Raw genomic sequence first — 24753 nt, 5'->3', positions numbered from 1 at the left:
TCTCCTGCCTCAGCCTCCTGAGTAGCTGGGATTACAGGCATGTGCCACCATGCCCAGCTACTTTTTGTATTTTTAGTAGAGATGGGGTTTCACCATGTTGGTCAGGCTGGTCTCAAACTCTTGACTTCAGGTAATCCACCTGCCTCGGCCTCCCAAAGTGCTGGGATTATAGGCGTGAGCCACCATACCCGGCCAGGATATCACAGTTTTTATTTTATGCATTTTGCTTGAAAAGTCCTGGATTTTAAATTTCCAACAGCACTTAAAATAGAAGCTACTCAATATTAGTTCTTGGTTTGATTTCTTCTTTCCCCTCTCTGCCCATATTTCCTCAAAATGAAGTCATAATTAGAAACTTTCATCCATTACAAGTTAATGATTACTTTGAAGATCTGTCCATTTTTATGTCTTTAGGTTACCAGAGGGAACTTCTCTATCAGAGGGAAGACGGCTCTTTCAGTGCTTTTGGGAATTATGACGCTTCTGGGAGCACTTGGTAAGTGTTTTTGCCAACTGAACAAATCTGTGTCATGGAATGAAATTGACAGATATATCTCTATATATTGTAGACTGGGAGGTTACTTTTTCCTTAGTCTGACTTTAAAAAGAAATTTTCTTTTTAAAGTATTATTTTCAAACATTAACAAATCAAATGTTTTTATTTAGAAAAGATAAGTTATAAATCTTTTTGTGTGTGTGTGTAAGAAACAGAAATAAAAATACTTTATGATGATGGTGCAGCTGATAAAATCAGTTAGAAATGCCGGGTGATTGTGGCACAGCTTTTTTCTTAATCTTCCACGACTAATGCAAGTGTTGTGTTAATGGAGTCAAGGTAGTTTCTTTAAGATTGTGTGTGTGTGTGTGTGTGTGTGTGTGTGTGTGAGAAAAACAAACACTGATGGAATTAAGTATGAACAGCCAGTTTCCTCCAGACTGGAATCTCTATGTGGCTGATTTTGGATGATTAATCTCTCTTCTTGTACTTATCTTCAATTTCCTATTGTACTCAGAAAAAGATTAACTCACTGTATCAATCAGGATAGACTAGGAGTGCTGTAGTAACAACCAACCTACTCAATCTAAGCAATTAACAGTGAAGGGATTTCTTGTTCTTGCTGCCTTTCCATTGTGGTCAGCAGGGGGCTCTGCAGCTGCCAACGTGTCCACGTCTCCAGTAGGAGGCTCCAGGTTTGCCACAGCCCGGAAAGAGGAGGCTGGAATCTATAGCACTGGCAATTAGAGACTTCATCCTGAATGTATCATTTCTACTCATTTTATCCTTCTCAGAGCTGGTCACGTGGCTATGCCTAACCTCACTGGGGCAGGAAAGTGAATTCCTCTGTGTAACCAAAGTAAAAGAGAACTGGATATTATTGAATATTAGTAATGTTTACCACACGAAACTTTATATAACATGAAACAGATCTGCTTCACATTTTCTCTTGGCCTTGGCCTGAGTCAGGATATAGAACCATAAATAGAAACCTTTTAGTGTTTTAGTGCTTGATGTTCTTTTTACCTCAGTATAGTGTTTTGTAGCAGGGACTGGCCAACTGTTCTGTAAAGGGTCAGATTTTAAGTATTTCAGGCATTTCGGGCCACGTAGAGTCTCTGTTGCATGCTCTTCCCTCTTCCTCCCTCTCCTCCCTATTTCTTTCCTGTCTTTGTTTTTTTCTTTTCCTTCTCCTTTTAATTTGGCAGGTGGGGGCTGGGGTGGTACACACATAAACAGGCCCTGAGCTGTATTCTGCTTGAGGGCCAGATTTGGGCCAGGCAGATTTGGCCCACAGGCTGCCGTTGGCTAACTCCCATTCTATAGGAGAGAAAAATATTTCCCCCACTTGAAGTACTACAGTTTGCTTGTGAACTATGTGTACATTCTTCATCCACAGCTTTGGGGTTGAGTGAAGTGTGTCGGAGCTCTTCTTTGGTAAATATCTAGAACAGTCCAAAGATGAATAACCTTGGACAATTTATTTAACTCTGTTGGACTGTCAAATTCTCAGTCTACAAAATAATGGAGCTGGATTACATAATTTCTAAATTCCTTTTCAAATCTGAAATTTTTGAGTCAACATGGAATTTCTTGGCCAAGTCTGCCTGCTAGAGAGAGTTGCTTACCTTGTCCCTTTGCTCTTTCTTTTTTGCTTTTTTTCTTTCCTTTGTTCTATCTTCAGTGATTCCCCCTTTGGTGAATCTTCTGATGGGGAGAAAGTGTTGTTGTTTTGCTTGCTCAGTGTTATTTGATGGACCTTATAAAGTGCATTTTATGTAATTTTTTTCCCTTTTCATAAAGGTTGTCAGCTTTTGTTTTAAGATGTTTCCTTGAAGCCGATCCTTACATAGATATTGATCAGAATGTGTTACACAGAACATACACTTGGCTTAAAGAACGTCAGAAATCCAACGGTGAATTTTGGGAGCCAGGAAGAGTGATTCATAGTGAGCTTCAAGGTGGCAATAAAAGTCCAGTAACACTTACAGCCTATATTGTAACTTCTCTCCTGGGATATAGAAAGTATCAGGTATTTCATCTTTAATTTAATAAATGATAGATGGGAAACACAAGGAAGGTAGGTCTTAATGGGTCAAATATGTGTGTGGAAACTTAACAAGTTGCAATTTTACAGCACATGTGAAATCTGAATTTGAGTACTCTTTTGCTTTGCATTTTGTGGCCATGTTCCAAAATCTGAGAATAAAAACATTAACCCACTCTTTCAGAATGACTAAGAGAATTCTAAAAATGCTTTTTAATGTATGTATTGTACTTGCTATTGGTAAGATAAGTCAATACATGTTTTATCATTGAAAAAGTTAATTTCTGAGGGGAAAGAAAATTATTTAAAATTTGATAATGTGTTCTAGCAAGTTTAGATTGTGAAGGATTTTTTTTTATTTCTAAAACATCATGGAACAGTTACAATATCTGTTAATTTAGTGCTGAGAACACTCATACCCTGAAAAGTGTGTTGAATGGGCGTGGATGCCTGGATGAGAATGAGTGTGCATGGAAAGGTATGCTGACGAGCTTAAGTTTGCTCCAGAACTGTCCTGGTGATTGATACCGTTACTGCTTACTGCCTACTGCATTTTATGAGATCACCAAAGCCATTCTCTTTATTAGGCCCCCCACTATTTTCCTATTCTACTACTAGGCATGTAGAAGCTAAACTTTTCCTGAACTTAGAGCCACAATAACAGAGATCAAATATAAGAAATATATTTCTCAAGCAGTTTGCTGTTCTTGTCTGAGTTTATGATACTGAGTGGGAGAAATACTAGCAAAAGCTCTACATTTTTCTTCCAGGTAATGATGCCTGTTATAAAAACTGAAAAAAAGTATTATTTTCAAAATGCATGGCAAATCTTTAAATGTCAATGATCATGGTTGATTTTCATTGCCTAGGACAAGGTCAGGTGCTTCATAGACACGGAACTTATTTTTTAAATGCATGTTTCAAAGTACTTTTTGTTTCAATATGTGGTAATGGGTTACTTTGGATAGTAAAAAATATACTTTTTTTCTTCCAAGCCTAACATTGATGTGCAAGAGTCTATCCATTTTTTGGAGTCTGAATTCAGCAGAGGAATTTCAGACAATTATACTCTAGCTCTTATAGCTTATGCATTGTCATCAGTGGGGAGTCCGAAAGCGAAGGAAGCTTTGAATATGCTGACTTCGAGAGCAGAACAAGAAGGTAATGTGCCGGGCCCACTTGAGGTTGTTATGCATTATGAAATATATAACTTACGTGAGAAAAATTTTTAGCCAGGTTTGAAATTGATTACATCTACATCTTTTGGTGAAAAGTAAAACACACAATGAGATCAGGATAGGCCTGACATGGCCACAATACTTCTGGTCTCCCCAGGGTTTTTTTCTACAGAATTTCAGGGCTCAGTGTCTCTTTATTCTAGATATGTCATGCCCTATGTCACTTACCCTTTGAGTGTCTGATACCATCTCAGGTTTGGCAGCCTTGTAGTTTTCCAAGACCTTGGGTTCTGGAGAGACTTAGGTTCAAATTCTGGTTCTGCAAGTTACCTTTATGAGGTTCAGTTTTATCAACTGTACAGTGGGAATAACACCTATTTTAGAGTGGCTGTGAGGATTAATGTGCAATGCTGCTGCATAGCAAATGCTCAAAAATAGGAACGAAAATGCTAATTAAAAGAAATGTGAATACCAAAAAACGCTGCTAGTAAGTGGATTATGTGTATTTTATATATGAAGTAGACAGGGATCCAGGTGCGTGTGTGTGTGTGTGTGTGTAAGAAACAGAGAGAGATGTGAGTGGGTTGGCAGAAATAAGATAATGTCCAGTGATTCAAATTTCTGTTAATTCAAGAAGGGATAATTGTGGAAAGTGTTTAGAGGCTTCTTCTGAGACTGTAAAATATATTGTATTAACAGTAACTTAGATTGAATCCTTGTTACCTATTCCAAAGCTGGGGACTAGAAGATTATCGCGTAGAGGTTAAAGCAGTCTTTGACATTTTTTCTTGTCTGCTTGGCTAAGTGGTAGTTATGTAGTATTCTACCTAAGTGTAGTCATCATCTAAATAGTAATATTTGAGAGAGGGCACCAAGTGGGATGGTCCTCTGGGGGCTAGAGCAGAATTATCTCTAGGAAGGTTGTTGAGTTAGCTGGGGTTCCTAATTTTTTTCTTGGGGGCTTGAACCTCAAACTCATAACACCAACCTTCAGATAATGAAAATAGGAGAGTCTTCCCAGAATAGTAGAGCTAGTTAATGGCAGATTCCCAGAATAGGATTCTTTTCAATGTGTCCTAAAATATTTTGGGGATGGCCTGGTCAGATAAGTAATGTATATTATCTTCTGGAATATATATTTTTTTCCTTTTATTTATAGCTATTTAGCCTTGAGCCAAACATATGGAATTTCTCTTAGGAAAATTATTTTCATGAAAACATCCTCAAATGTAGGCAATGGGAAAAGGATGAAAATTTATAAATATATATGTTGAGCATCCCTAATCCAAAAATCTGAAATCCAAAATGCTCCAATGAGCATTTCCTTTGAGTATTATATCAGTGCTCAAAAAGTTTCAGATTTTTGAGCATTTCAGATTTTGGAATGTATGTATTCTGTAAATATTCCAAAAATTCAAACATAACAGAAATTGGACACACTTCTGACCCCAAGGTTTTTGGATAAGATGTACTTAACTTGTAGTAGTTTAAAAAAGTGACACATAGGCACATGTATACATATGAATGTGTGTGTGTGTTTGTGATAAATACATGTTTGGCATAAATAAATACATGTATACAAATAGATGTATTTTTATGCTAGTTAAGCACAACTTGGACCAGAGTAGGAATATTTAATTGTATAAAATGTAATTTTTCTGGATAATTGATCAGAATGTTTTTATTTTTCTCTTGTAGGAGGCATGCAATTCTGGGTGTCATCAGAGTCCAAACTTTCTGATTCCTGGCAGCCACGCTCCCTGGATATTGAAGTGGCAGCCTATGCACTGCTCTCACACTTCCTACAATTTCAGGCTTCTGAGGGAATCCCAATTATGAGGTGGCTAAGCAGGCAAAGAAATAGCTTGGGTGGTTTTGCATCTACTCAGGTGAGAGATGATAGTTTTTTCCCTTTAAACTATAATATATATAATATATATTTCTTGTTAGATATATTTTATATATCTAATAAAATATAAAATATATTTTATTATATAATTATATATAAAATTTATATTAAAATTATGTAAAAATGTGTATATATAAAATTATATATAATATAAATATTTAATATAATAAAATATAAAAATAAAATATAGTATATATTATAATATATAAATTATATATCATGTATTAAAATATATATTTAAGAAAGTATTTGGTTGCATTTTTTCCTTGATTTCTTAAAATTACTTTGTAGTTTCAAAGTTTAGTAACTTAAGCAAAAGGCTAAATTCACTGATTTTAATTTTTTTCTCCTCATTATTATGAACTTTATATCTGATATTTATATGGAATAAACCAGTTCCCCATCTACATTTGCCATTTTTCATCTGTGGTAACTGATACAAGAGTAGATGTTCAGTTCCATATAGCAAATATTTTCTATTTTCTTTTCTTCTTTTTGGAAAGGAAAAACTGGAACTTTTAATTTATTGATAATATGTTCATTTATGTGCAAAATTGAGTGGGATTACAAAAATGCTACTAGGATTAACAAGTGAGTTTAGTAACATTGTGGTATAAAAAATCAATGTTCAGAAATCCATTGTATGTATATATGAGCAATGGAAACTCAAATCAAAGTAGCATAAAATGTTAACTATTTAGGGATTAATCTGACAAAAATCAGTAAGATCTGTACACTAAAAACTATGAAACATTTCAGCAAACATTTTCTGAGCCTCTCCTGTACTCTAGGCCAAGGAGATTCAAATATGAGTCAGGGAGCATTCTGCTGTGAAGGAAGGTGGTTGAATGTCCAGCAACAAAACACTACTAAATTTACTCTTTGAAGACCTTGACATATACTTATATGTACAAATGTTTTTTTTCCCTCAACAGGATACCATTGTGGCTTTAAAAGCTCTGTCTGAATTTGCAGCCCTAATGATTACAGAAAGGACAAATATCCAAGTGACTGTGACGGGGCCTAGCGCACCAAGTCCTATAAAGTTTCTGATTGACACACACAACCGCTTGCTCCTTCAGACGGCAGAGGTGTGCACAAGGGGCAGTTATTTAAAAATCAGTGTAGACAATTCTTTATGCTGGAATACTGCTTTATTTGTAATCTGTTGATTTCAACAAAGACTTGTTTCCAGAGCTCTGTAGAGGAATAGGGAGAAATGGTGCCCTCCTTTGGTTGAATTTGCTGAGCTCTGGAAGGGCAGGGAACTTTGGAAAGATTGGTGGAACAGGAGAAAACACGGGCACTGTAACATTGAGAAAGGAATGAACATAGAACCCTGTTGCGTTTCTGTTCTTCATAGGCACTGTGCTAGATTACTTTACATATTCTATTGCATTTACTTCTCAAAGTAACTCTAAGAAGTAAGTACATTTATCCCTGTCGTACATATGATAAAACCGAGGCTGAGAGAGGTTAAGTGACTTGCTCAAGATCATGTTACTAGTAACAGTTGAGCTAGGGTTTGAACTCATCATTCCAAAGACCATGTTCTTTTCAGCTGCTCCACATGTCTTCTTAGGAGAATTGATAGAACCAGTATTCTTACTTTAACTGGAATAAAAGAATATGCTAGTTCTTAACTTTATTCCCTTGATAAATTTGTGGGAGGTTGAGTACAATGGATGAAGGTGATAACTTCAATTCTGGAAAGTGAGGAAGAGTGGTGATGATAAAGGAAAAGAAGGAATAAAGTTAGGCACAGTCATAGACAATGTGTTATTGTGCTCCTGGGAAAGCCAGGGGATTAAGCCTTGATTAAGGGAGGTCAGGGGAGGGAGATGACTTTAGTTTCTTGTCTTTTATGCTTCAACCCCAATAGGAGGACAGACTTGTCAGTAGCACTAATGTGCCCTCCCATGAGCAGAGGTGAGGGAGCTTGGGGAGTGTGCACTTTTCCTTCCATCACCTTGCTTACCTATTTGACCCATAGCTTTTGATATGTGAGACAGTATAAAGCTCTTAGTGCTGTCAGTGATTGCTTCTGCTCCTAATGAGGGATAGGACTGATCTGTTGTGCTACTTGGAAGGATCTACATATGGAAAATTAGCCTCATTCACTTTTTTTCACCTTGATTCAGCTTGCTGTGGTACAGCCAACTGCAGTTAATATTTCCGCAACTGGTTTTGGATTTGCTATTTGTCAGGTATGTAATGATGCTTATTTTTTTAAGTTAAATATGACTTTTTATAATAATTATTTGGTTTGGGGCTTTGCTAAATCTTAGATAACTTGAATATAATTCTTAATAATTTACATCTATGACTTAAGCAAGATATATCACTGTCTTTAATAAAAAGTATTAGAGATGTTGCCAGCCAGTGAATAGAGAGCAATTATATAGATTGATTTTCTATTTGAAAAATATTTCTTGGATATTATTTGCTTTTTGAAGTGAGGGTTAATGTCCTCCAATGTGATTCCTGATAACAAATACATGTTTTACTTACAATTTCTTAATATTCATCTGAGAATATGAAAGTCAACATGGTAGAATTATTGACTTGAGGGGAGGAATTGTGTCCCTTTAAAATTAATAAAATCTCATATAATAGTAAATATAACAATTAGAGCATAATTATGTTCAATCCTCTGGTACAGAAAGAAAATCTAAAGAAATCTACATTTTTATGGTACAGCGGGAGCTACAATAAAAATGGAAGTAGTATGAAAAATACTGAATAAGATAATCATTACACTAAATAGTACATAAAAATATTGAGGACTTTAAAATCATCTCATTAGAACCTCAAGATAATATGTGATAGGACCAAAAATGGTTGCGTGCTTAGGTAGAAACAAACAACCAAACAACCAAACAAAAACACTGAAACACTTACTGAGAAAGGAAAAAAATGGCTATTATGGAGAAAAAGTACTTTTTTCAAAAACCAGCACTATCATTCTAGTTGAGAGAGCAGATATACTTGCTGAGTAGGGCAGGTATACCTTGCTAAGCAGGTATAATTTAGAAACTTCCAAATAATTCTAAGATTATTTTGCATTACACTCAGAATACAGTACACATTTTTTAAAACTAAAGGAAAAATGATCACAGTGAAAAGGAATGGTATTTAGTGAAAAGGTCAGAAAGAGAAAGTAAACAATTTATTTCGATCTTTACTAACAAAGACCATGGGAAAATTCTCATTCTCAAACTGTCTTGCAATCCAAGAGTAAATCTAAAAGTAAATATGCTGTGTATTCTAGATAAAATTGAAAAACTATATGTACTTAAATCACCAAGTTGGTTGGAATTCATTTTTGATAAACCAAATGTAGAGAAATTACTGAAACCAAGTGATGTTTTACTTGAGGCTTGAAGCACACAGGGGTGAATGTGGTACTTGCTGGTCAGAATGTTCATCAATCCCATGTCAATCTCAAAATGCAGAAAACAAAAGGAAGGAACCAGTAGGCACTTCTCATGAGGGAGGAAAAAAAATTACAAAGAAGTTGGACACCCAGAAATGGGTATTGAGATTTCTTACAGTTGATATTTTTATATGTGCTCTGGAAAAAGGAAGGCAAAGAAAACTCATGAGTTTGTAGTAAATATTACCCTCTTTTGGGTAATAAAATATTAAACTGTTGGAAATAAACTGCAAGATCTTTTAAAGTTCCCTGAGTGAGCAGTTGAGCTTTATTGCCAAATGTAAACCCTAATACTTAGTTATGGATGGGCATTAATTATGACCCGAGAGACAAATAGAGTAGTCCTTGTTTGTTTCCTGATAGCATTGGTCTCTAAAGGGATAATTGCATGCCACTGAAAGGGGAATGATGGAAATAATAGAGAGCATCTCTCCAATTTTATGAGACTATTCTTCAACTGCTTCAGGAATACTCTATAATTTAATCGTTATACTTTAAGGAAGAGTTGACAAATGTCCAAAGTAAGATAACCAGAAGGATCAAGTGGATGACAGATTATATGAGTTTGGATTGTGGCAGAATAAGAAGACTGCAACTTTTAGATTTGAAAAATGAAGGCTTAGAGGATTTTTTTAAGTGTGCAAATCCATGAGGGACATTAGATGTTAGTTCTGAGGGGTGTGTGTGTGTATGCACATGTGCATATGTGTATGTGTGTTAGGTATAAGTTAAAAGAAAACACAACCTTACAAAGTAACAGTAAGCTTTACGAACCTTGTTATAAAAAAGGGGATGAGGTAAAACATTTAAGTAGATTGCAATCCATCCGGGGATGAGACTGGGCTAGGAAGTTTTGAGTACGTGCCTAAGCTTCTGATTTAGGATCCCTTTGAGAAAGACGCAGGTCCTCAGGCTCTCCCATTATGTCTACAGCACCTTTAACATCAGTGGTGGGTACAGAGTAGATGCCGAGAAAGACCCAGTTGACCTGAAAGCTGTCATTTATTTTATCATCTTTGACAAACGTTGTATGAACAAAAAGAATCCTCAGCAATGTTCAGCTAAGGCTCTTCAATGTTTTAGTTTTGATTTATCCTACTGAGAGTTTGTGAAGTTCTAGTTAGAGAGAAATGACTCCATTTGGGCAACTAATTTCCTTAGAAATTAGTGAATGCTCTCAAGATGGTTTTTTCCTCAAGGGAATGTTTACCCTCTTTGACAAAACATTATCCCCAAATATCGCCCATGGTGTTTTATTGTACTTGTTTTGGAATATTACCTAACAATGTTAAAAATAATTTTATAAATTGTAATACTACTTGTTAATAGTGATACTTTGTTAGCAAGTAAAATTAATTTTTTTTTCTAGTTTGAAGATTAAAAATCTTACTGGGTCCATCCAAAGAGAATTATTACCTAATACAGTATTTAGAAGGCATAATGATAGAAGTTTATGTCCAATTTGTTATTTATGCTAGTTTATTTTTTACAGCTCAATGTTGTATATAATGTGAAGGATTCTGGGTCTTCTAGAAGACGAAGATCTATCCAAAATCAAGAAGCCTTTGATTTAGATGTTGCTGTAAAAGAAAATAAAGATGATCTCAATCATGTGGATTTGAATGTGTGTACAAGGTAAGTGTCTGCTTAGGTCTCTCTCCTTTTTTTCCTTTAGAAAATAGACTTGAAGGTTTAATTATTTATAGTTGTCTAACTATATAAATATAAGAAGTTATATTGAACAAAGAATTCAATTATGTACTACACTTCAGATTACAAACTAGAAATACTACTAATTATATTCAAGCATTTATTAGATGCATACAAAAATTATTTACAGGTTTTCCCTGAATGTATAACAAATTTGAATAGAACAGTGTGTATATAAATTAATAAAACTCAGGTCTAATTTAGGAAATCATATTTAATACTTAGAATGGTTATTTCTTGTTATGAGTTATTTTTCTGTTGAAATAATTATTTCAGGTTCATACTGAACTTTAACTGTTAGGCATTTAACCCAAAACTTTATGATAACATGCAAATTCAATCAAGAGGACAGGTTTTTTTTTATATACATTGAAAATATTCCAGTTTAGGAGTTTCTCATATTGGATAATTAGACACTTAACAGCTGAAGCTTCTGGGAGTACTTTTTAAGTTGACTCTTAAATTGTTCTATATCCAAAGCATCTGAGAATCTTGTTAAGTAATAAAGAAAAAGGATTCTACCTCAACCCTACCAACTTCACAGTAAGACTGGGAAGCTGCAGAGTTTTGGTCATTCCACTGCACACAGGAATTTGAGCACACTCCTTGTGAAAGTTTTTGAATAGAGGCTTCACATTTTTTTCTTTCGTGAATCTATTCTGTTACATCTGCCTTATTTGGTCTCGAGCTGGGACTTAAAGATGCTCTGGCATTGAGGAGCTGCTGTTTGCTCTTCTAAAATATCCCATAGTGTCCTGGTTTCACTGAACTTATTGTTGAACTAGAAGTCCCTGGTGTGGTCCTGAGCTGGCAGATGTTCTTCAAGGTCATCTCTGGGTGTTCATCCAGGTGGCCAGCCTTCACAGCCATTGCCTGGACCCAGTCTCCACCATTACCGCTACTGTCTGTCTTTATCTTTAGACCTTCTTGTTCATGATTTTGGGGTAAAATGTCCCACATTTGTCCCATTCTTCACCTTCTTGGGCATTTTGGGCCAGCAGTAAGAGGATATCAGAATCTCTGCAGTGGCATCCTTTTCAGCTGAGAAGAAAGTGGGACTCCAATTATTTTTTACTAGTCTTCCAATTGGTCTCTGTTATAGAATAACAACTTCAAGTTATTATTATTATTATTATTATAAACAATAACAACCTACAGTGATTACAAACTTATATGCCAGGCACCGCACCAAACACTTTTACATGCATATCATTTAATTCTTACAGTAACTCTGTAAAGTATGTGTTATTATTATCCCTGCTTTTCTCAAATTCCTGACCTCAAGTGATCTTCCTGCGTTGGCCTCCCAAAGTGCTGGGCTTACAGGCATGAGCCACTGTGCCCTGCCTATTCCTGCTTTTCTCATTCATTTATTTATTCCCTCAGCAAGTATTGGTTGAGCCTCTACTATGTGCCAGGCATGGTGTCTGTGTGTCAGGTGTGGGAATGTAATTGTAAGCCAAAAAAGACACAAGCTCTGCCCTTGTGGAACTTGCTGTTTGAGATGGATACAGAAATTAATGGAAACAATCCCCTAAGCAAGTCTCAAATTCCAATTTTGAAAAGGGCAAAGAAGAAGACCCTCATGGAGTTATGAGAGGGAGACTTTTACCTCTTAAGAGACATCAGGTGAAGAAACATGAGGAAAATGAGGTGGAGCCAGGATTCAGACTATGAAGAGACCTCGGCATTTATAGGGGTTCATGTAAGAATGCAGGATTTCCAATCTTAAGCATCAGGAATCAGATGGACAACAGAGTTTGGGTGGTAGGTAGAGCCTGAAGAAGGGAACTGTTTTCATGTGAGGGTAGGGGTTTCATAAAAAGGGTTTAAATGCTGCTACTAGTTTTCTGAGAAAAATCTGGTAAGAAAGACAAATAATATTTAAGTGTATTTTTTCACCAGCACATTATAAAAAAGAGGAAATGACGAGTTGATGGGTGCTGACGAGTTGATGGGTGCAGCACACCAACATGGCACAAGTATACACATGTAACAAACCTGCACGTTGTGCACATGTACCCTAGAACTTAAAGTATAAAAAAAAAAAAAAAAAAAAGATTACCTGATATTTCAGACACTTTATCCTATCAACAGGGTCCAAGACCTTACCTCATACCAGGCTTTCTGTGTGGCATGATAGTTTAACAAATTCTGCCCCAGGCTGGTAGAGAGATCAGATCAACCAAGGTACTTTTAATATATACCAAAAGTATAATCTGCATTGTGCTTTTAAATGTTTAAGCATATTGACTGCTTTTTCTCATCTATATTTTTTCTCATATGCAAACACCTCTAGTTTCAATCCATTTATTAGTTCTTAATAACATCTACTTTGGCTCAGTGCATTGCCAGCAGATGGTTTCAGTTGCTTGGGATTGCAGAACCGGCTGAAGTCAGCAGTTGTACTCTATGGCTTTTCAATCAGTCATGTTTGGCAGGCATAGGTTTTCTGCTCTAAAAAGCAAGGTTTTTCTAACAGCCCTTCTTGCTTTTGCCATTTAAAAGGACAACAGGTACTAACTTAATGCTATGATCCTTTTAAATTGGAGGCAAACATCTTTCCATACTCACTTAGCTGGGCTCCTTCTGCTCCAAATGAAAAACTCTTGCCATCAATTCATTTTAGAAAAATATTTATTTGTAAGGAGATAAAATGTTGTTGGTGCCCGGATCCTCTGATGCTCACATCATGTACAACAGGGTGAGAGAAGGATGCAGTGTAATAAAACTTTCCAAGGCTTGTAATTCCCTCATGGTGTCCAAAGAAAACACAAAATGTTCTTCAAGTATATGGGAGAACAAAGGGAAGGCCTTTCCCTACTGGTCTGAAGTTTCTAAAACCAGATGAATAAAAGGTTGCTAAGAACTTGGATGGGACTATCACTAAGTGGTCAAGTGATGCCTCCTTCTCAGGGCCTGGCTTTCTTGGAAGTTTGGTGCTGTCAACTTTTGACAAAAGAAAAAGTGCAATTCGGTTTGGAATCACTGCTAGAAAATAGAGTTGTCTGTTGAAAGGATGTATGTTGTACTGTCACAGTTTATAAGCACAAGCCTGTTACACTGCAGGCATTGCACACTATCTGTCAGATGAACACATTGTTGTATCATTGTTCCTTATATGGTTGAAAGTTATAAGATTACCACACATGTAAGAAAACGATAACCTGTTTTAAAATTCTCTATAGTGAATTTTATTTGAACTCAAACAGTATTTGGAATAACATTTGGTGGGTTTGATTTTTGTATGAAGATAATTTGATAACAGCTGTGGGTTTTTCCTGAGGAGTTTTCATTCATCTCCCCCTCTTTGATTTAGGTTTTTGGGCCCAGCTAGAAGTGGCATGGCTCTTATGGAAGTTAATCTACTAAGTGGCTTTATGGTGCCTTCAGACACAATTCCTCTGAGCGAGACAGTGAAGAAAGTGGAATATGATCATGGAAAACTCAACCTCTATTTAGATTCTGTAAGTAGGAAAACATAAGGTAACCTGTTGACAAAGCTACTAGGTTTTGTGTTCGGATGTCTACCTTACTTTAAGTATGTTTTCTTTAAGTCATTGTTATTTCAAGTTTTTGTGTCCCTGAATGAGTTTAACATGGCAACCATATACTTATCTCCATTAGAAAGACATAACTATAAAATCAGTTTAGAGAGTTGCTGTTAATGACGAGCCTGATGCAGGTCTTCGTAACTAAATCTTTATTTCATGCCAGATGTGAAATACATAGAAATTTCCATATTATCATTAAAACAGTTCAGTCTAGATCTGAATTTGAGAGCCTCTTTGCCTCAGGGAATTGCCTAGGCTGGAGTGCAGTTGTGCAATCATGGCTCACTGCAACCTCCAACTCCTGAGCTCAAGTGATCCTCCCACTTTAGGCTCCTGAGTAGCTGGGACCACAGGTGCATGCCACCTTGCCTAGATAATTTCATGAGAATTTTTTTTATAGAGACGGGGTCTCACTTTGTTGCCCAGGCTGGTTTTGAACTCCTGGCTTCAACTGATCTTCTGGTCTTGGCCTCTCAAATTGTTGGGATTACAGATGTGAGCCGCGATGCCTGGCTGGAAGACGAATGCCTTCATTACACATTTTAAAATTCTTCCATGAAGCTTCTAACAAACCTTGAAGGGGTTAATGTTCTTACCTTGAAAAATTAGGTGCTAAATCATGGAGGATTATTCTCAGAGATTTGATCTTGACATAGAATTATTACATAACCTTCATGTACTCTTTCCATCGCTGAATGACTACTACTGATTCGAGAATAAGGTGAATACAATATGTAGGTGAAGGTAAGTGAAGAATTCCAGACTCTGCTTGGTATGTCTCAAAACTGGTGGTATGTAAGTTTATTCTTTTCTTATAGCATTTATATGAGCTTCATAGGTTGAATTGATATTGAGTTCATAGTATTCTAAGGATTTCATATTACCTGGGTGGGTTTGATGTTTCTTATTTCAGTTTTGCTAAGTATGAATCAGAAATATATTGCTAAATATGTACTTTTAAAAAGACAGTTCTTGAATGTTCTCATTTGTTTTAGCACTTCAAAACCTCTTTGGTTCAAGCCCCGTTAAAACTAATTCAGTCTCAATATAATGTTAAATAACAGTCTCTAGATTCTTTTGCTCTTTAGGAATTATCTTACATTAATCACTGCTCGAAAGCCATGGGCCTGATTTGGAACTTAAAAAACAAATTTAAGGTTTTAATTTAGTAGTGTAATTGGTTTTGGAGTTTGTCTTCTATCTTTGATGCTCTTGTTAATGGTTATTTTAATTTGAGTGCCCAGCACTCTTTGAGTGGTCAGTTTGACTTTTCATTTACTACTATTGGCAAATAAGGAAATGTTTGAAGGAATTTACTAATTTCTGATTCTTTAACGAGTGTTGTTTGCCAAATTGGCCAAATCTATTCCTCTTGGAGACAGAGAGGCTGGCCTTGTGTACCCCATCTCAGTCATTGGCTGTGGAGTACAGCCCCATCTTAGTTACCTCACGTACTGGGTAACATGGCTTGCATGAACTGAGGGCGATTCCCAGGAGAAGGAGGCTGCTGTGAGCCATTAGTAGTAACTGGGGGTGGGGTACACCATCTGAGACAGGAGATCTAGGTACATGCACCCTCAGGCTTGCTACTTACTTAACCACTCTAATTCTCAGTATCCCATTCAGCAAAATGGAACTAAGAACAATACCTTTTTGTAAGCATTGTTTTACAAGTTAAATAACATAGTTCATAGGAAGTACTTACTGCAGTATCTGACATGTAGAAATCCTCCCTAAGTGTTAGTCTCTGTTTCCTAAAATGGTAAGAAAAAGAAATGTCTTTACTTAATGATGAACACACAGTGTGCCAACCCCTTAAGACTGTTTTGCATTTCTCAAGGTAAATGAAACCCAGTTTTGTGTTGATATTCCTGCTGTGAGAAACTTTAAAGTTTCAAATACCCAAGATGCTTCAGTGTCCATAGTGGATTACTATGAGCCAAGTAAGTATGCTCTGGAGTTCTTAATACTTTAGAAATTAAGCCAGGCATTCGTTCACTTATTGGAAGTGACCATCAGTTGGATTGGTTCTGTGGCGAGGGCAGGATTTGGTAGGAGGAAGTATAGGCGGTGGGGAGGCAGGAAGTGAGCATCCCATTTCAGTGAAGACTATTGATAATTTACAAGGGTCACATGATAGGTTTTAGCATATGAAATTTAAACACGATATATTTTTTTCATGTTTTAGGTTTTTAACTCTCACAATTATAAACTTTACAAAGAAAAATTGACATAGAGAGTCCAGTTATGTTTCATTTGCAAGGTATTGCTTCTATTCCAAGCACCCATTCCATCTGGTTCCAGCTTTAAAATGGGAGTTCTTCTAAAAGTAGAGCTACCATTTGTTCCCACAATCTCATTACTGGGTATATACCCAAAGGACAATACATTGTTCTACCAAAAAGACACCTGCACTCATATGTTTATTGCAGCACTAATTCACAATAGCAAAGACAGGGCATTGACCTAGCTGCCCATAAACTGTGGATTGGATAAAGAAAATGTGGTACATGTACATCATGGAATACTATACAGCTGTAAAAAAGAAGTAAATTATATCTTTTGCAGCAACATGGATGCAGTGGAAGGCCATTATTCTAAGTGAATTAATGCAGAAACAGAAAACCAAATATCACATGTTCTCACTTATAAGTGGGAGCCGAACATTGGGTACACATGCACATAGAAATGGGAACAGTAGACACTGGGGACTTCAAAAGTGGGGAGGGAGAGAGGAGAACAAGGGCTGAAACACTCTCTGTTGGGTACTATGTTCATTATTTGGGTGACAGGGTCAATAGAAGCCCAAACCTCAGCATCACATAATATACCCTTGTAACAAATTTGTACATGTACCCTTGAATAGTAAATAAATAAATAACAAATAATAAATAAAATGGGACTTCTTCAGGAGAGAACATGAACAGCATCTGCAATGCAGTAGCATTGGCTGGAGTTAACTGTTTCTCTATCAAGGGACTCTGGTGTTTTGCTGAAACCTACCCTTGATAACATGTTTTTAAAAGTGCATCAAGAAAAATATAGCCTGTTTGGAGAATAACTTGAGCTTCTTTGATTTTTCTGGTAACTCATTTTTATAAAATGATGGAAATTTAGGATGTAAAAAGAGAGAGCTGGTCTGGAGATGGCCCAAGTTTAATAGGACGAATCCATGTTCAGTCAGAGTGACTTTTTTTTTTTTTTTTTTTTTTTTTGAGACGGAGTCTCACGCTGTTGCCCAGGCTGGAGTGCAGTGGCACGATCTCGGCTCACTGCAAGCTCCGCCTCCCGGGTTCCCGCCATTCTCCTGCCTCAGCCTCCTGAGTAGCTGGGACTACAGGCGCCCGCCACCGCGCCCGGCTAATTTTTTGTATTTTTAGTAGAGACGGGGTTTCACTGTGGTCTCGATCTCCTGACCTTGTGATCCGCCCGCCTCGGCCTCCCAAAGTGCTGGGATTACAGGCTTGAGCCACCGCGCCCGGCCCCAGAGTGACTTTTTGTATGTGATCTCTGGCCTAATGTTTCTAATTGTAATATGTCTTATTTTGAATAAACACTTGTGGTGGCTCAGAATCATCACAATGCATGAGACGCATGAGCATTTTTATGTGTTAGGTCGTTGTAGATAATTACACTTTAAATGAGATGAACTAGTTCCCATTGTTATTAGTGCTTCATAGAGTATTCAAGACTAAGATGTAGCACCAGTTCTCTCCTCTTAGTCAACAAGCCAGTTCCTCTTGTCTTTTGCCTCCTGTTGGCGCTGAGGAAGAGGATTCACCCAGGTTCTTGTGGGACATTTGGGAAACAGTGATGTGACACTTTTTTCCTAGTGGACGGATGGAATACACTGTGGAGACCCAATGACAGTAACTAGTTATCCAACTTTATTACTTAACTTAGTTGCAAAATTCCCCAACTTATATTTCTTGGGTACATGGGGAACATTTTAAACATTTGAGAAACAAAAATAATTCAATCTATGCAAATTTTTATGGAAAACAACTTACTTATGAGGAGGCCATTTTAAAATGAAAATATGGGAAAGATCAGAATAAGCTAAACCTTCCAACCCATTTTAAAAAATCCCGAAACACATTTACGATATGGACAACAGTCTCTGAAAAATCATGAATAAATTTGACAATAGAATATGTTTTTAAAACATTATAAAACTCATTTATGTTTTACAGTGAGTTTACTGTGGTGTTATAGGTACTTTATGTAGTTTTTTCATGTTAGCTTTTAGATACTATATGCTCAGTGTTTTAAAACAAGGTATTGCATAGGCAGTCTTCCCTTCATATTTATGTATTTTTTTTACTAGAGCCCAGGGTAAATGCCTCTTTTCAGTAGTTCTAATGATTAGAATTTGATTTGAGTGCATAGAGAATGTCATCCTAAAATAAACTCTTGAGGAGGTTAAACAGTCCTCAACTGAAAATTCTCCCTGATGCAGTAAGAGATGAAAGTGGTGCTTTTGATTGCAGTGTGCAGCTGCAGTCTATTTGCTGTCTTTTAATGCTGGCCAACTGCTGGTGGTAGACAGATTGGACTGAATGCATTGTTTCTCTTTTGGATTTGGTTAGTACTTTGGATCATTCTTGGACATTTCAGTTGTTTCTTGTAAAGAAAAATAAAATTAGGTGAAGAATGGAAAACTCAGAAAAGTGTATCGAAATGCTCTTATGTTTTGGCAAAGTCAAGGTTTCTAAACAAGGGAGCCGTGTGAACTGATGTCTGCTTCTTTGAACAGGGAGACAGGCGGTGAGAAGTTACAACTCTGAAGCGAAGCTGTCCTCCTGTGACCTTTGCAGCGACGTCCAGGGCTGCCATCCTTGTGAGGATGGAGCTGTAGGCTCCCATCATCACCCTTCAGTCATTTTTATTTTCTGTTTCACGCTTCTGTACTTTTTGGAACTTTGGCTGTGATTTATTTTTAAAGGACTCTGTGTAACACTAACATTTCCAGTAGTCACATGTGATTGTTTTGTTTTCATAGTGGAATACTGCTTCTATTTTGAAAACAGTTTTTTTTTCTTTCTATGGGGTTATGGGGGTGGTGTACAACAGGTCCTAGTATGTATAGCTGCATAGATTTCTTCACCTGATCTTTGTGTGGAAGATCAAAATGAATGCAGTTGTGTGTGTATATTTTCTCCTTTCAAAATCTTCTAGAATTTTTTTGGAGGTGTTTGTTTTCTCCAGAATAAAGGTGTTATTTTAGAATAGGCATTCTCCTCATTTTGTGAAAGAAATGAACGTAGATTCTTAAGCATTATTACACATCCATGTTTGCTTAAAGATGGATGTCCCCAGGAATGGGAGAAAACAGCTAGCAGGAGGAGCTTCATCTGTTCCCTTCCCACCTCCAACCTAACCCTACTGCCGACCCCACCCCAACCCACCCCATGCCCAGTGGTCTCAGTAGATATTTCTTAACTGGAAATTCTTTCTTTGTAGAATCTACATGGTGAATTTTTTTTTTTAAGTGGCACGGTCTTTTTCTGCTCGAAACCTGATCACACACCCCAGCCATTTCCCTCCCTCTCTTTCTCTTCTGTAGAGAAATGTGAGGGGCAGTACATTTCCCTGTGCTTTGCACACCATCTCAGAGGTTGAGGAGCATACTGAAAACTGCCCTGGGGGTTGCTGGGTGTGCTGTGTCCTTCCCACATCCTCAGCCCCACACCAGCCCTATTTCAGGGGTGAGAGTCAGAGAGCACAGAAATATGTGCCTCATGGGACTTCGATTAGAAGATCCTAGACCAGGAGACACTGTGAGCCAGGAGTACAGCAAAATACTAGATAAGTCACTGCAGACCAACCTCCCCGCAGTTTGGGAAAGAAGCTGGGTTTGTGGAGAATCAGAGCATCTTGACATGATTGCTGACCTACAGATCCCTGGCATTGGCCCGGGATCCTGTGTCAACTGTTCTAGGCTCAGGGGTGTGAGCATCAGACTGCCAGTTGTCTAGTGACATCTCATGCTGGCTGTGAACTTTTAAGATCCCCGAATCCTGAGCACCTCAATCTTTAGTTGCCCTGTATTCTGCAGGGTAATATAATTTATCTGGATGGACATTTTAAAGATGAATCCCCCTTTTTTCTTTTCCTCATTCTCTCTTTCTTTTCTTTCCTTCTCCCTTTCTTCTTTGCCTTCTAAATATACTGAAATAATTTAGATATGTGTCAACAATTAATGATCTTTTACTCAATCTAAGAAATGGTTTAGTTTTTCTCTTTAGCTCTATGGCATTTCTCTCAAGTGGACATGGGAAAAAGTAATTGCCATGGGCTCCAAAGAATTTGCTTTGTTTTTAGCTATTTAAAAATAAATCCATCAAAAAGAAGGTATGCAAATGTATCTTTTAAAGTTGTTTTTTAAAAATGCTCTTGCTTTAGTGAATTTTCAGAAATTGTAGTGGAATGGATGCTCATATATTGCTTATGGATATTTTGGATACCAGGGTAGGAATAACTGACAATCAGTATTTTAAAGCTGGCAAACCTATACGTAGAAAATAGATTCTCAGACAGTGGTCTATGAAGAGGGCAGTTAAGTATTGAATACCTACTTTTCTTGCCTTTTTTTTTTTTTTAGTGGGAAAAAGTTTCTAGATCTCTTACACTTCTGACACAATCTGTTCTAAAACAGGCACTTGTTATGCTGGGGCCTCCTTGTAAACGTGTTTTTGCCCTTTATACTCTGGGAATTCTTTAAAGGTGAAATCATCTTATAAAGAAATCGGGGGAGGGTCTTGGCAAAGGATTTTCCCTTCCTCTTCCCTGGCCTGGGAACCTTATACTGACAATCAATACTTTATATTTTAAAGTCCATAATTTATAGTTAACTTTTAGTGTAATATATTAGGAAACACTAGAATGGAAAGGCCATTGGAAGACAGGTCGTATCTTTTTCAGACCATATTTCCTTGTTTAAAAACTAGCATTTGAATACTTTTTCTATGAAGAACTCCAAGTTTTCAAGTTAAAAGTCACCTCCTAGGCTAGGCACAGTGGCTCACACCTGTAATCCTAGCACTCTGGGAGGCTGAGGCAGGTGGATCATAAGGTCAGGAGTTTGAGACCAGCCTGGCCAATTTGGTGAAACCCTGTCCATACTAAAAATATAAAATTTAGCCAGGCATAGTGGCATACACCTGTAGTCCCACCTACTCAGGAGGCTGAGGCAGGAGAGTCACTTGAACCTGAGAGACAGAGGTTGCAGTGAGCCGAGATTGCGCCACTGCACTCCCGGTTGGGGGACTGAGCGAAACTCCATCTCAAAAAACAAAAAACAAAAAAGTCACCTTGTAACTCATCTCTTTTTATTGTAAGTTTATTAAAAGTGAAGAGGACAACAATGAGAAGGAAGAGAAAGGGTTAGCAAGCACTGCCTCCTGGGGCATGGGGCTGTGCAGGTGTCCCGGCCACTTCTTCCTTCATACTTCCCTTAGAGAACTTGCTCTGCTACAAGCAGTGGGGTTGGACTAAAAGTGATTAAAATACCACAGGCATAAGGAGAAAAGGAGAATATGTAGTAGTAATAATTAATAGTATAAATTATTTTCTTCATATGATATGAGTAATAATATTAACTCATTTCACCATTAAGATTGCTTATGCTGAAGCTCTTCCATTTAGAATACTGTCAATGTCATTTACTGGTATGAACTAAAGTCCCCCTTCTTTTCTACTCACTGTGAACCTTAGTAAGACACCAGCATATCTCACCTCCCTTTCTGATTGGCCAATGCTTCCAGAGACTGAATGTTGGGAAAACCTAGTAGCCAAACAATTCTAGGACAGAATAACACTTTTATATTTGGTTTCCCCATCTTACTACCTTTAGTTAGAGTTTTAAAAAAGAAATTCAAGCCCATTAAAATATGCCTGGTCAATGAAATGCTTCCTTTTATTGTGTTCTATTGTACTTTGTTTTTCAAAACATTCTAAAAATAGTATCTTTGGTTTAATATTTTGGATTATATATTATAATCTGAGGAGCATTTTGCTTATATAGAATCCAGATATATTTCTGTTACTTAGGAGTTGTTACTTACATGTGCAATACCGTATCCTGCACGTGGGAATTTTCAGAATTGTAGATAGCATAACTCTCCCTGCTCCTGTTGTTTTGAGCCTAGGTATAATTTTTTTTTTTTTTTTTAGAAAAAGATGTATTTAGCTTTAATTTCTATTTATGCTAAAGATAGTTATAAATAGTCTGTCGATATAGTACCAACTATTTTTATTTTGACATAATTCAATTATTTCATTTGACATGTCTGGCTGAATCAAGACATTAAAAAATTGGATCTATGTTGAGACCATCCTGGCTAACACGGTTTCTTTACTAAAAATACAAAAAATTAGCCAGGTGTGGTGGTGGGCAACTGTAGTCCCAGCTACTCGGGAGGCTGAGGCAGGAGAATGGTGTGAATCCAGGAGGCAGAGCTTGCAGTGAGCTGAGATTGTGCCACTGCACTCCAGCCTGGGCAACACAGTGAGACTCCGCCTTGAAAAAAAAAAAAAAAAAAAAAAGGATCTCTTATTTTTCTTTGTCATTTTTAAAAAAAGAACCATTTTATTAACCTGCTGGCATATAATCTGGAGTTCTTTTGACAACCTTACTTTTTCTGATTTGCTTTATTGAATGATTGAATACTCATTTCTTTCTAAAAATATGTTGTAAATTCTCCCTTGGCAAGATTTCTCCCTATGAGGGTACTTATTATTTGAGTCTGCCAAGTGGTTACCATTGGGCAAGGTGCCATGATATATTCTTGGGTGCATTAGTTTTTTGCACGTTGTAAATTTAAGACACTTATAGTAAGTGGACTCATTCGTGGATGAGCTTCAGAACCTTTTACATTCTCAGTAGAGGCTTCTGTTGGACAGGCAGAAGAGTATCTTCCTCACTTTTTTTTTTGTTTTCAAATTCCAGGAAGGTATAGCACTTTTAAGAAATTAGAATTTTTCTATCATCTATGCAAATGATATTTATGTTAATATTAAATATCTTATGTTACACTGGGAGTAATTTGAGGTGCAATTATTTTTATCACTACTTTGAATAGAGGACCATTCTCCTTCTTTCTTCAGAAAACTAAGCAGTAAGTATAACTTTTAAAATAAGTATGTATCAGTGAAAGTAGGCTTGTTTTGCAACTATTTCTAGCCAGTGAGTTGTGTTTTCATGTCTCATCAAGATGGTACCACATTGCATCATTTTACAAAATACATTGTCATTTTCATTTCAACTGTAACATAGGAAAATAGATATTTCCTAGATGATTTCTGAGTTTCTTACTGCAAAGAAAAGTTATCAATTGGTATACATGTGTCTCTGTAATAGGGATAAAATTGCTATATCTGTTGCGACATATTCAAGAATCATTCTATCTTATGTTGTCTTGAGGCCAAGATGTACCACGTTCGCCCTGTATATTGAATTGGTGGTAGAAGGTAGTTCCATGTTCCTTCCATTTGTAGATCTTTAAGATTTTATCTCTGATAACTTTAATAGAATGTGGCTCCATTCTGGTCCTTCAAGCCTTTATGGTTTGGATTTTCAGCAGGGGACAGTTGATGTGGAGTCAATCTTTTTTGTACACGGGAAGCTTTATAAAATTTCCTTCACGAATCTCCTATTTTGGGAAGCTGTTTTGCATACGAGAAGAACACTGTTGAAATATTATTTTTCCAGGAACTAAAGCTTTATATATTGATCAAGGTGATTCTGAAAGTTTTAATTTTTAATGTTGGAATGTTATGTTATTGTTAATTATACTTTATTATGTATTCAATAGAAAATCATGATTTATTAATAAAAGTTTAAATTCCCATCTATTTATTATGTGTTCTTTTTATTTTAGCATAAAGCATGTCTATAGCACACCTCCCTTATGTAAGCCTATTTATGAGAAACAGGATATTTGAGGCTAGCTTAGAGTAGGGATTATTGTGTTGCAAGGTAGCAATGTAATGAAGTTGAAGAAATTTGATCACCAGCCTCCTTTACCTCCCCACTCAGTGGAGAGGTAAGTAATACACAAATTGAAAAAAATTAATGTGAGGTGAGCACTCAAGCTCTGGAAATTATATAGAAGTATATAGAACACATAGTTTTTATACACACAGGAAAATGGAGGCACGGATTGTCTTAGCCAGAACATAAGATTTCATGTACATTTTCTTAATTCCCATCCAGTGTTATTTAATATTTCTGTTGCCATGAATTTTCTGGGCTTCTGTGAAATACTAAAGATGGCATTTCACAATTGGGGGTTCTCAACTGGAAGTGATTTTGCCTTCGGCTACCATTTGCCAATGTCTGGACATGGTTTGGTTAACATAGTTGGAGGTAGTGCTGTTGTCATCTAGGGAATGGAGGCCAGGGATGCTGCCAAACATCCTA

General features: G+C 36.8%; 1 protein-coding gene across 4 annotated transcripts in view; it reads left to right on the top strand.

Annotated features, from left to right (window-relative positions):
• The window catches only part of LOC105479449 (CD109 molecule), a 178409-nt gene extending 154224 nt beyond the window's left edge, over nucleotides 1–24185 (top strand). For all 4 annotated transcript variants that reach the window (XM_071096842.1, XM_071096841.1, XM_011737403.3 and 1 more), the window contains 10 exons: nucleotides 415–496; nucleotides 2300–2528; nucleotides 3539–3704; nucleotides 5420–5610; nucleotides 6566–6721; nucleotides 7772–7837; nucleotides 10559–10701; nucleotides 14096–14243; nucleotides 16171–16273; nucleotides 19087–24185. In XM_071096842.1, coding sequence (XP_070952943.1) covers nucleotides 415–496; nucleotides 2300–2528; nucleotides 3539–3704; nucleotides 5420–5610; nucleotides 6566–6721; nucleotides 7772–7837; nucleotides 10559–10701; nucleotides 14096–14243; nucleotides 16171–16273; nucleotides 19087–19262 — 1460 coding nt within the window. In that variant the 3' untranslated portion in view covers nucleotides 19263–24185. The remainder of the gene's footprint in view (nucleotides 1–414; nucleotides 497–2299; nucleotides 2529–3538; nucleotides 3705–5419; nucleotides 5611–6565; nucleotides 6722–7771; nucleotides 7838–10558; nucleotides 10702–14095; nucleotides 14244–16170; nucleotides 16274–19086) is intronic.
• Nucleotides 24186–24753: the final 568 nt, after the last annotated feature.

This window comes from Macaca nemestrina, chromosome 5 (assembly GCF_043159975.1).
Source record: "Macaca nemestrina isolate mMacNem1 chromosome 5, mMacNem.hap1, whole genome shotgun sequence".
NCBI classification, from domain to species: Eukaryota; Metazoa; Chordata; class Mammalia; order Primates; family Cercopithecidae; genus Macaca; species Macaca nemestrina.
This window is presented reverse-complemented; position numbering and strand designations above follow the sequence as displayed.